The sequence below is a fragment of the Zingiber officinale genome, chromosome 4A, assembly GCF_018446385.1.
Source record: "Zingiber officinale cultivar Zhangliang chromosome 4A, Zo_v1.1, whole genome shotgun sequence".
NCBI lineage: Eukaryota > Viridiplantae > Streptophyta > Magnoliopsida > Zingiberales > Zingiberaceae > Zingiber > Zingiber officinale.
In genome coordinates, this window is record NC_055992.1 from 93,729,010 (window position 1) to 93,742,025 (window position 13,016).

The 13,016-nt window shown below is 38.8% G+C and overlaps 1 protein-coding gene across 5 annotated transcripts in view; it reads right to left on the minus strand.

Annotated features, from left to right (window-relative positions):
* LOC121970188 (small RNA degrading nuclease 1-like) overlaps positions 1-13,016 on the minus strand; it is a 30,843-nt gene extending 17,827 nt beyond the window's left edge. For 4 of the 5 annotated variants that reach the window (XM_042520723.1, XM_042520722.1, XM_042520721.1 and 1 more), the window contains exon 1: positions 12,637-13,016. In XM_042520723.1, coding sequence (XP_042376657.1) covers positions 12,637-12,669 — 33 coding nt within the window. In that variant the 5' untranslated portion in view covers positions 12,670-13,016. Of the gene's footprint in view, positions 1-1,230; positions 5,749-12,636 lie in introns of those variants that run through there. The other variant, XM_042520724.1, reaches the window with a different exon arrangement.

A 13,016-nucleotide genomic window follows, 5' to 3' on the forward strand; every position in this document is an offset into this window, starting at 1 on the left:
ATTGTTGCATGATAATTTTTCCAAATCCCTGTAAGTTAAGTCTTGACTGTTGATCCTTGGGCAGGATCTTCTAGGGAGAAGACGGTTCTCATTTGGGAAAGGATGTTTTGTGTTCCCTCCCTCCGGTCAGAGGTTGTTACTAATGTTTCATATCCTGCTGGGTACTGCATTCTCCATTCTATCCAGGCTAATTTTTCTACTTCTCCAAGCAGATTTTCCATAAACTCAATTTTATCTCGTACATCAGTAAAGGCTTGACTTAAGACAAAGTTCTTTGTAATGGATTCCCATCTTGAAAATGTATCATGAAACAATCCTAGTTGAGTGGGAATTATGAATAACGCACCTCCTTGTTGTTGGGCAGATGGTAATCTCCACATCTCATTATTAATTCCTCCTTTGAATTTTACATTTTTTGATTGAGGCCCTGGGGCAGCTGGGAAGTTTGGATTTCCTCCTGCTCTGGCTGGTGGATATCCAGGGGGTCCCATAGCAACTTCTGGTGCCGGTCTGTAAGGAGATATAGCTATTTTACCTAAGGAATATAAATGTTGGTTTGTCTCACTTGGAGAAGGTTCCTTGAACGCTTCTGTCAATCTTTTGAGAATAGGATAATCCATTTCTATTCCAATAGCAATTAAATGGGAACAGCCGTCTCCGTCACCGGATGGTTTTTCCCTATCATCCTCCGTGGCGAATGGATTACACCATTCGTTATCAGTATCAGACTGATCCCATTTCGGGGTGGATTCCAATTCCAGCCCTTCTTAAAAAGGTGTAGTAATAGAGGGCCATGTAATGAATGGTGGCAATGAAATCACTGTCCTCAATATCAGGATCGCCTAATGAGTTGTCCATGGGCTGGAGTGCAAAGGCCCTTGGGCTTGTATTTCCTGCATGGGTACTCAAAAGGTTCTCCTGATTGAGGTTGCATGATTATTCGATGAAAGCCAATACTGTATCATCAAGATAACCAGGTTTGGTGGGTTGTGCTTCTGGTACTGGTTTTGGCATTAAATATTGATTGATAAAAACTTGGTCCCTTTTTTGTTTGCTCAGAGTTCGAGGTGGAGCCGAAACCGTCCTCCCCTCTACCCATTTCCGTTAGCGTGTTTACTTCATAAATGTCAGGAGACAGGATTTTTTCAAAAATGATTTGTGTAATATAGTTGCCCTACGAAATTGTTACGTTGAAATCAAAGTGGTTGAATACTAGTATTAAAATTTCACCTCTATAATCGCAGTCTATAACTCCTGCTCCAATGGCTAAACCCATCTTCCATGCTACACTTGATCTGGCCACAATCCTTCCATAAGAGCCGAAAGGGACTTCCATGCTTATGCCTGTTGATACCAAGGCTCGTCCTTGTGCAGTAATATAGCAATCCTTGTCTGCTGCCAAGTCAAAACCCACAGCTCCTGGACTTTTTCTTTCTGGTATAGTGGCTGTTAATGACAGCCTCTTAATTAATATGAAAGGATAATCTTGTTGATTAGTAGGGACTTGCTGGATCTCCTCAAATTCCCGTAGGGTGTCCTCATGCTTTTGCTTCAGAGACTCTTTAAGTGTACTTAGTTCAAGGAATACTGCCAGTGTATGAGAAGACCTGATTTCTTCCTCATCGCTTTGAATCTCTTCATCCTTTTCGTTGAAATGAGGATGTCTTGCAGTAGATGCAGCAGCATAATTTCGGAAACTTAAGAGAGATTCTTCCGTCAATAAGGTTTAGGCTCTCGACGTTCGATGGTTGCATTGGGATATTTACCTGCGTTGGATTTATTATCCAGTTTAGTCCTTGCAGTGTGGTAGTAGAATACCATCGTCCTGGGAGCACTCGAACCCCATGGATTGTAAAATAATCCACCACCCCTTGAACTTCATAAGCAAATCCGACATTTGGGGTATTGGAGAGTCTTCCCACAAAGCCTCTTGTTATTAGTAGGTTAGCTTCGTCATTCCGCCATTGCTCGTAGCCTTTGGTGAGGATGGTCATTTGTATATTTCTGTAAAAATCCCTGATAGTTAGCATTAAATCAGGAATAACATATATTAGCTGACTTCCTCGTGTGAGATCTACTTCCATAGTAGCTAAAATAGCTTGATCACCTAGCCACCGATTGTCTCGAAAGACAATAAGAGTCATTGTTCCCTCCTCTTGTCGGTGGAGGATTTGAATACGGACTTGCAAGATTCCTAAATGGATGTATTGCATATGACTTCTCTACAACTGGGTATAGCTTTCCTCTTGTATGAAAGCTTAGTCTTACTGGTTGCCATCAATGCATAGTATTGCTTCCTCAGATCGATGGATGTATACTCTATTGTTGGCATCATGTCTTCTGGAATGATAAAGTACTTCTGCTAGTACGATGGCAGCTCGTTCTTGCATAGAGAGCCGCAGTTGTGTTGGCGGATCTATTTGTTGCTCGAGAGTGTCATTGGGAGAGATTCCTCCCATAAGCCTCCTTCCCAGCCTCCTTATGGCCTGCTGGGCATTATGTAGCCTTCTGTGGTTGCGTCTATGTTCACGAATTTGATCTTCAAAGAGCGGAATCTGTGGGAGGCTGGCTGCTTGCTCCTGGATGGTTCTGGTAGTCATAGCCATCTAGTTTCTAGTTTTTGTTTAACTTTTCCTGCTCCTCCTTTAGAATTTTGTAGGGATCTTTGAATACTCATAGCTTGCCTCTCTTTTCTTTTGGTTTCTCCGAAGGTCCCAGAGACAAATTTTGCAATTTTTCAATCAAGGAATCAGGTAAACTGACTGAAGATTTACCTCCCTTTGATTGCTCAATGATTATTTTCAAGTCTGCCTGTATGTCTTTGAGACTTTCAGTAATTTGGACTAGTAGCTGAAGCTGTGTGCTGTTTTGTATGATGAGGGCACTACTTGATGCTGAGACAGTAGGGCAGTCATTGGGTTTTGCAAAACCTACAGCGAGGGACTCAATTTGCTTTGTTGCTTGCACCGCATCTTTGTAAGATTTGGTTCCTCTTGTAAGAGTGTGGCTCATCAAGCGATCAACTTCCCTATTTTGTGAGGCAGTTGCTCCACCCTTTCCAACTTCTTATTCAGGATTTTTGCGGATTTGTTGGCCTCCTCTTCTACTAGCTTTGGTTGTTGAGAAAGCTTGATCACCAGTTCTGTGGCTTAATGTTTTGTGAGAGGTTTGCCTTCTATGCAATTTGTAGTTAGGTTTGTCAAGGCGATTTTTAGGTTTACAATTTCTTTTTCAAGATCTTGTTGTTTTTCAAAGAGAAGTTTGAAGTTTCTTAGGTTGACCTTAGAAGATAGGCAAGTTCGATCATAAATGACGGCAAGGTTATGAAAGAGGTGATGGTTTGAAACTTTGGTAGTTGGAGCAAGATCAAGGTACTCTAGGTTTGAGGTATGAGACTTTGAATCCCCTATTCTTTCTGTGTTTGTTTACGGCTTAGAGTCTAGGAAAACTTTCATGCTCAACCGACTGGCTACTTTAAAGGGCTCTACGGCCTTTTGCAATCGGTTACCTTCCTGGTCGCCTTATTACAATGCACAGATATACTAAGAGAACATAAGGTTCTTAACACTATATCTTCTAAAGCCCTTTATATGAGAAGTGAGTATTACCAGTTGGATCCTTCAGATTTGCCGTCTTACACACTTACTAGCCTTACTAAGGATGCATGTCGAATCTCCATCTTTCAGATCCGGGGTTCTCTATGCTATAACACTAAAGACTTAGTGAATAAAACAACAGGTTCTTTAATTAGTAGCAGGGACATCACACCATTAAGTACCTTGACCTCTTTAGGATTTACACTACCGTGGTCATATCTTGGACGCAGCTATAATACCAAGTGGGGGGTGGGGGAGGGATTGAACGTATATATATATGCAAGCAAATAAAAATAAGGAGAAGATATGACAAACTCACAGATTTTATATGCTCGCGATAGATTACAAACCCCTAAAGTAAGGCTCAGGGTCTCCTGAATTGCCTTGCAATGGGCTGAGGGAGATGGATTAGATTGGAATCTTAATCTAGATCTAAACATTAAACCACAAATATTACAACCAAACGAATCCATCAGGTATAAAGTCAGACATAGCAAATCAATAGTAAGATTTTACAATTATAAGACCTCAACCTCCCAAGAAGAACAGGAAGATAACGAACCTGCATTAAATCTAATGAACATAGAAACCAGTACTTACCCACAGAAGGAGGACAAGTTTTTATTTTATGATAATTTAAATGAATACGTCTGCCTCCCATTTGAAATAGTTAATTATTTTACAAAATAATATCTTACAAAATTAGAAACTTTTGACCTACTACATCATAAGTTAGAAAAAGATTGGATATTATACTTTGATGAAGACCATAACATTATAACTAAAAAGAAAGAATTTTTTTCTAACGTTAATTTAATGAATCCTGCAGAATCTAGTGCTGCAACGACACCACAACCTTTACAAGTAAGATATCCAGAAAGTTCTATGCGAACTATGGACTATAGAGAGGGACATCTTCCAAAAACACAAATTCACCCTTATACAAACAATAATCCCTTGTTACGAACAATAGGGATTGCTATGATTAACACTCTTTCCAACTATTTCCGTACTACCATACAAAAACTAGCAGGAAAGAAATTTTCCTGTTATGAGTTCTTCTCAAGACCTCAGGCAGGGGTGTATTCTACATGGGAAAAAAAATCAACTTAGCCATTCAAAACATAGAACATTCATACTTTAAGGGCTATTATTCACTCGAAGAAGCTTTTACAATAGCCAGAACTCATCTTGGGTCACATTTATTTATTAGTACATCTCTTCAAACTACACCAATACAAACTACCACTCTAACACACATACTCTCACTTATGCTCAAATTGTAGAACATACTCCTGAGAACAGCTTGGCAGATACTACTACAGATCACACTGCCAAAACTCCTATCAGGCTACTTAACTCTAGCCCATCTCAAAGAACAAAATAAGACTACAGCTTTGCAACGAGCATATGAGATGCGCCTGACGGGATTACCAAATACTATTCTGATGACATTAACACTTATGTTCGTAGTTAGGCTGAAAAATCTACTTTACGAACTTTTATCGAATTATGCGAAGTCCTGAAAGCTTTTCACAAAACACTTCCTCAAGGAATGACAATTATATACAAAGCTGAATTCAGCCCAAAACTTAAATGTGAAGAAAGGTCCACCTTGTCTAGAATTAGATAAATATGGCTGTCAATGCCAGCTTCTTTATACTTTCAGAAGAGCTAACATGGATTATGAATCCTACATCACTACAGCTTACAAAGGGCGACATATTATCCCTTTTACTCTACTTGACTACGGTCTCCTACATAAATTATGGGTTCATGACCCAGATTTTGTGAAAGATTTTCCAAAGAAATCAGGCATCATTATTTCTACAAAAAAGGAAAATTTTGTGGAATGCACATTTGACAATACTCCTCCAGAATGGATGGACCTCAAAATCGAGTCAGTCCGACATTTAGTCAAAATTGACATAAATGAAGTTAGAGGCTACCAAGCAAAGCTAGAAGACTATCCGATAGATCCTCCCTCCTTCTCTGATCAACTTAAAAACTGGCAAGCCTTAGTCCAAGGGACACATTAGGGTTGGGATCGACTTGAAGATCCAGATACTTATTTCCTTGTTGGCGAATCTTTACAGAAAAAATTTATTGGCCAAAGGATATGGGTACTAGGTTTTTTCCTTTCTACTTTACTACTCAACATACTACTCTGTTTCAACATTACCAGAAGAAGACAGAAAGAATGAGTAACAAGAGATTAGCAAGCTCGTTATTTCAACCAGAGCCTACCGAGTTGCTCTTGCTAGACACAGAGCATCAGTCCAAGCCTCCAGCTCACAAGCACCATCGTTGGACTCTATAGGAGAAGACAACATCGATAACATGGTTGACAGCTAACACTGCTACAATAGTAACACTACTACGTCAATACTCAACAGTGTCACCACTATGACAGTACCGCTACTCACTTTCCACCTATCTTGCTTGATTTCCTTTGCCTCCAAGCAAGTCCTTCTTTCCAACCGTCTCTCACTTTTTCAGATGCTTTCCTTCGTCTCCAAGCAAGTGCTTCCTTCCTCCAGAAGCTAGCTCTCCTCTCTTGCCTATAAAAGGCCATCCTCTTCTGCTTCCAAGGCATCCACGAACAACCCTCTTTCTCTTTGCCTCTTCTCACTCCCTTATTTTCAAACATTCCCTCTGAAGGTTCTCCCTCTCTTCTCCATTTCCTCTGCTTCTGTAAGTAATTTCTGTATAGCAACTAGCAAGTATGTAAGATATTTCTGTTTGTCAGTTTCAGTATGTAAGATATTTCTGTTTGTCATTTCTCATGCTTAAACCATGTATGCTCATGTAAAATATCCTGCTTAAATAAACGTGATATTACTTCTATTCTAGATATTCTTCAGTCCTTATCTAAGTAACCCAAAGGTGAACAGTAACTGTAAAAGAAGAAGTAAACCAAAATAAGACCTGTGTTGGCTTAAACAGGAAGGTCATTTGGTAGCCATCATCCTACATAGCCAAGGCATTTGGTTTTCTTGTAGATTTTTTACAGGTGAGGCTCAATAGAAGGCCAAAGAAGAAGTAAAAATATATATAAAAAAACAGAAATTACTTACAGAAGCAGAAGAAATGGAGAAGAGAGGGAGAACCTTCAGAGGGAAAGTTTGAAAATAAGGGAGTGAGAAGAGGCAAAGAGAGAGAGGGTTGTTCGTGGATGCCTTGGAAACAGAAGAGGATGGCCTTTTATAGGCAAGAGAGGAGAGCTAGCTTCTGGAGGAAGGAAGCACTTGCTTGGAGGCGAAGGAAAGCATCTGAAAAAGTGAGAAACGGGTGGAAAGAAAGGACTTGCTTGGAGGCAAAGGAAATCAAGCGAGACAGGTGGAAAGTGAGTAGCGGTACTGTCATAGTGGTGACATTGTTGAGTATTGACGTAGTAGTGTTACTATTGTAGCAGTGTTAGCTGTCAACCATGTTATCGATGTTATCTTCTCCTATAGAGTCCAACGATGGTGCTTGTGAGCTGGAGGCTTGGACTGATGCTCTGTGTCTAGCAAGATCAGCTCGGTAGGCTCTGGCTGAAACAGCGAGCTTGCTAATCTCTTGTTACTCATTCTTTCTGTCTTCTTCTGATAATGTTGAAATAGAGTAGTATGTTGAGTAGTAAAGTAGAAAGGAAAAAACCTAGTACCCATATCCTTTGGCCAATAAATTTTTTCTGTAAAGATTCGCCAACAAGGAAATAAATATCTGAATCTTCAAGTCGGTCCCAGCCCCAATGTGTCCCTTAGACTAAAGCTCGCCAATGTTTAAGTTGATCAGAGAAGGAGGGAGGAGCTTCCCAATCACAGTCTGGATCTGTCGGATAGTCTTCCAGCTCGGCTTGATAGCCTTCAACTTCATTTATGTCAATTTTGACTAAATGTCGGACTGACTCGATTTTGAGGTTTAGTCATTCTGGAGGAGTACTGTCAAATGTGCATACCACAAAATTTTCTTCTTCTAAAGCTGTAGAAATAATGATGCCTGATTTCTTTGGGAAATCTTTCACTGAATCTGGGTCATGAACCCATAATTTATGTAAGAGACCATAGTCAAGTAAAGGGATAATATGTCGCCCTTTGTAAGCTGTAGTGATGTAGGATTTATAATCCATGTTAGCTCTTCTGAAAGCAAAAAGAAGCTGGCATTGACAGCCATATTTATTTATTTTTTTTTGGATGAAAGGTAAATTATCATATATGGAGCGAAAGAAATGTAGAGCAACCTATAGCGCATAGGTCCTCATACGTCATATCCGGACCAACGCCAGATCGGAACGAGAAATCCATAAGGCCGCCTAGAGATACAATGTCGCAGAAGGCTAGGCATCAGTATCGCAATAGTAGGTTGGCGTACGCAGACACCAACCGTCATCACATGTACACAAGATCTCGGGCACAAGCCCAACCAGACAACCATACAAACAAGCAATACTCTCACTACTGACTATATCAACATAGCCTCCACTGTGTCCTCCGTGACTCTCCATCTCCGCAAGCTGATGTCGGCCAACCGCCACGCCCGAGACACAAACTAACCCAGCAACTCTTCAAATGACAACACCGTGTCACCGAATCCAATATGCCCTCAGCCCCGTCCACACTAATGTCGCCGGAAGCTTCAAGAATCTGCTGGTCATCAGAAGAATCTGCTGTTGGCAATACCCTATCAAAACATGCCCTCTTGCCGGCCAATGAGCACCATGGCGGCACCAAAGCATTGCCCTTCACGCCTGTTCTCCGCAACCACAGCGGTACCTCCGGTGAACTGGTCGGCAGGCGCTCTCCGTGATGTACGCCAAGAGACAGTCACTTGCGATCGTCGGCACAATCCTCGCTACCACCGGCTGATTTATAACGAAGGGCGCTCCTCGCTGTTCACCTTATCGCTGCTTGTCACCTTGGTCCCCGGCTCCCAGAACATCAGCCGATATAGCATGCCTCCATGTCAAGACAAGTCTCCAAACAGTGGCGAATGAATTCTGAGAACAAAGACAGAAGACAACCATATTTATTTGATTCTAAACAAGGTGGAACATTTAAGTTTTGGACTGAATTCAGCTTTGTATATAATTGTCATTCCTTCAGAAAGTGTTTTGTAAAAAGCTTTCAGGACTTCGCATAATTCGATAAAAGTTTGTAAAGTAGATTTTTCAGCCAAACTACGAACATAAGTATCAATGTCTTCGGGAATAGTGTTTGGTAATCCCACCAGACGCATCTCAGATGCTCGTTGCAAAGGTGTAGTCTTATTTTGTGCTTTGAGTTGGGCTAGAGTTAAGTACTCTAGCCTGATAAGAGTTTTGGTAGTGTGATCTGTAGTAGTATATGGCAAGCTGTTCTCATGAGTATGTTCTACAATTTGAGCATAAGTGAGAGTATGTGTGTCAAGCCTAGTAGCTTGTATTGGTGTAGTTTGAAGAGATGTACTAATAAAGAAATGTGGCCAAAGATAGACTCTGACTGCTGTAAAAGCTTCTTCGAGTGAATAATAACCCTTAAAAGTATGGATGTTCTAAGTTTTGAATGGCTAAGTTGATTTCTTCTCATGTAGAATATACCCCTGCCTGAGGTCCTGAGAAGACCACATAACAAGAAAAAAAATTTCCTGCTGATTTTTGTATAGTAGTAAGGAAATAGTTGGAAAGAGAGTTAATCACAGCAATCTCATAATCTAATGATGTCAAATGTCCTTTTTCTTGGTATTTTCCGAAGGCATATCTGCATAAGATTTCTATTGATTTAGACTCATATTTGGAAGTTTTTCGGTATAAAATACCTCCCCATCTAGTCTCATAACCATCTATTTCAATGACTAAATAATCTGAGTCAAGAGATAAGGTTAATTTAGGAATAGTTTTGACCCATTACTTAATTTACTGAACTAAAACAATATCTTGTTGGTTAAAATGTTTTTGTCCCTTTAAAGATATCTTATCGTATAAAGGTCCACTAATTTTTCCTATGTCCTTAAAGTAGGGTCTTGCATAATTTAAAAGGCCTAGAAACGCTCGTAAAGTCTTAGTATCTTCCATTTTGTCTAGAAAGGCAAGAAGTTTAGCTGAAATATGAGGTTGTAGTGTGATTTGTCCTTGGCCTATCTTGGCTCCTAAGAATTCAATATGTGTTACTACTAGTTTCATTTTTTTCGAGAAATGATAAGACCGTGTTTTTCAAATAGATTAAAAATGATGTGTAAGTGGGCATAATGTTCTTGTTTAGTTTTGGAAAAGACTAGAATATCGTCTATATAAACAAAGAAACATGTCTAAAAATATCATTCATTTTCCTTTGGAAGATTTGAGGAGCTACATTAAGGCCAAAAGGCATAACAAGTCATTCAAAATGACCTTCTGGGCAGGAAAAAGTCGTCCATTCTATAGAGTCAGCATGCATCCTAACCTGCTAAAAGCCTGACTTCATATCAAACTTTGAGTACCATTTAGAATGTTGTATTTTATTCAAGAGTTGAACTTTATCTGGTATTTTATAGTCATCCTCCTAGCAGTTATCATTTAGCCTTTTGTAATTAAAGACCGTTCGGGATTGACCACGTTTCAGCTCCCATATTGACGATAAAAGTTGGGCTTCTACGTCGGAAGGTAGATCTCTGAATAGCGCCTAAGTGTAGTAATTGTCGGATATGTGTTTTGCATTCATCGATTTCTCAGTTTATGTATCTTAAATCTTAGGCCTTAATAGTTAGGTCATGGTTAATGATTGCTAATTTACAATAGACTTTGTCTCATTCCTAGTATTTGGATGGATTGTCTCCAATAATTTCTAATTTTTCTAAGCGGAAGATATGAGAGTCTAAATCTGGCAGATGGGTGTTGATGGTCTGACGCAATTGTTTTGGAAGGAGTATATCAACATCCCAAATAGAAAAATCATTTAGTGGGCTTGTCCAGCCAAGTGAGTCTAGTTTTCCTGATATTCAGAAAAAGCTAGTTCACAAGATTTAAGAATAGGGGACTGTTTGCATGTTCCTTTGATAGGACGTTGGCAAGTAATGTCAGAAGACTCAGTTTGGTCCTCTGTTGTATGTGGAGTAGTCAAAGGCTGCACTACTAAGAGGTAATCTGAAACAATAGGTGTTATTATTGGGGTAGAAAAAAATAGAGCATAATCTAAAAGTAAGTAGGAATTTATTAGGCTATAGTATGAAGAAGGGGGCACTTCTTCCATGTCATCGACTGAGATTATAGAGTAAATTGAAGATGTGTACGTCTAATTGAATTTCTACTAGATCTAAATTTGTACAACTAATTTGGCTTCTCTTGTGTATAGATTTTTTTGTTTGGGCAAGCTGAGGATAAATGTCCGGGTTCATTACAAGCAAAACAAGTGATAGTGTTAGCATAAGTTTTCTTTAGTTTAAATTTTCTGACATGTTTTATCTTTGTTTAAATAGGGTTTCTTTTCTTTGCTTTTTTGGACATAATTTGTTTTTCTTGGTATGACATTTTTGGTTTTAACAGGTTGTTTCGTTGTCTTAGTGTTTTTATAATGTTTTTGTTTAGGCATCATTGAGTCGTACTGTTAAGGGGTGTAGATTTGACTACAGAACCTATATTGTTGGTTTTTAAGTTGTTTTGAATATGGATATAAGTACATTTTTCTTTTAAGATGGAAATAATGTGTTGTATGCATACTCCAATATTATCATACTGAGATGTTACTTTCATGTTTGTCCAGGCCTTGTGTATTTCTTTTCCTAATTCACCTGGAAGTTTACTAATCAGTCTTTCTCCTAATTCTGGGTTACAGTAATTGCCTACAACTGTTGTTAAGGCAAGGAAGTCATTACAAAAAGGTTTAATCCAATTTCAATAAAAAAGTTGTAATTGTTCAAAATCTCTCATGGCTTCTTTTTGTCTAATATCTAAACCTGTGTTGGCATCTCTTGCTGTAAAAAGTCAGTGAATGGTGTAACAAAAATAAGTATGTTATTTCCCTGAGAGGGAATCCTAGCTACTTCTTCTGAATGAGTAGTTTTATATGATCCCCATGCTGCTGTGGCTACATCGCCTAAGTAATTTTTGCCTACTCTTATCATAGTTTCTCCAGATTATATGTCTAACTCATGTTTTGCTTGGTAATCTCTTTTAACTGAGACTATCCATTGTTCTAAGTAGGTGTCATATATTTGAGGGTCATCACATTCTCTAATGCTAAGTAAAACAGAGTTTTTACCAAAGTATGTGATTTCTGGAGGTCTTCTTTTTCCTATAGTTCGTAACAAGGGATTATTGTTTGTATAAGGGTTAATTTGTGTTCTTGGATAATGTACCTCTCCATAGTCCATAGTTCGCATAGTACTTTCTAGACATCTTAAAGGTTGTGGTGTGTTTGTAGCACTAGATTTTGCAGGATTCATTAAATTAATGTTGGAAAAAATTCTTTCTTTTTGGCTATAATGTTATGGTCTTCATCAAAGTATAACATCCAATCTTTTTCTAACTTATGATGAATTATGTCAAAAGTTTCTAATTCTGTAAGATCTTCTTTTATAAAATAATTAGCTATTTCAAATGGGCGGTAGACGTATTCATTTAAATTATCATAAAATAAAAAGTTGTCCTCCTCCTTCTGTGCGTGAGTAAGTACTGGTTTCTATGTTCATTAGATTTAATGCAGGCTCATTATCTTCCTGTTCTTCTTGGGAGGTTGAGGGCTTATAATTGTGAAATCTTACTATTGATTTGCCATGTCTATCTGTATACATGATGGATTCGCTTAGTTGTAATATTTGTGGTTTAATGTTAAGATATATATATATATATATATATATATATATATATATATATATATATATATATATATATATATAGCTAATTCAGAAAAATGATTGGATTATTTTTCAACAAAAAACAAAATGTGATCAAAAGAATGGAACTTGAAACAAAATAATGGCAATAATAATACTAGCTTGGCTGTGTGTATAGAAGAACAATATAGGAGATTAAAAAAAAATCGCATATTAAGATAAACTAATGAAAACCGGTAAACATAGAAAAAGGAGAGAGAAAAGCGTATACCTCCTTGTCGGCGTAAGCAATCGCTTTTCCCATTGTAATCGCTACTTTGTTGAGAAGCGTGCCCCAGAAAAAGGATGAGACTTCTACTCACTATCACCCTAAGCACACCCTCAACCCCTTGACATCCAGCGAGGAGAAGTAGGTAGAGAGGAAGTAGTGTGGCAGCAAGAGAGCACAGTGCGAGAGGAAAAACGAGGACCGGAGGGTGGGTTTACGTTACAATCGCACTGGAATCTTGATGCATACTTAGATGCCGTCAAACTCATCGATTATACACAAAACTTTACATAGCCAGCGGTCTGGCAAAGCCGCCGGCGAAGAATGAGTGAGACTTCGACGAAGAGATGGAGCAAAAACCCTAGGGCAGTTGAGATTTGAAG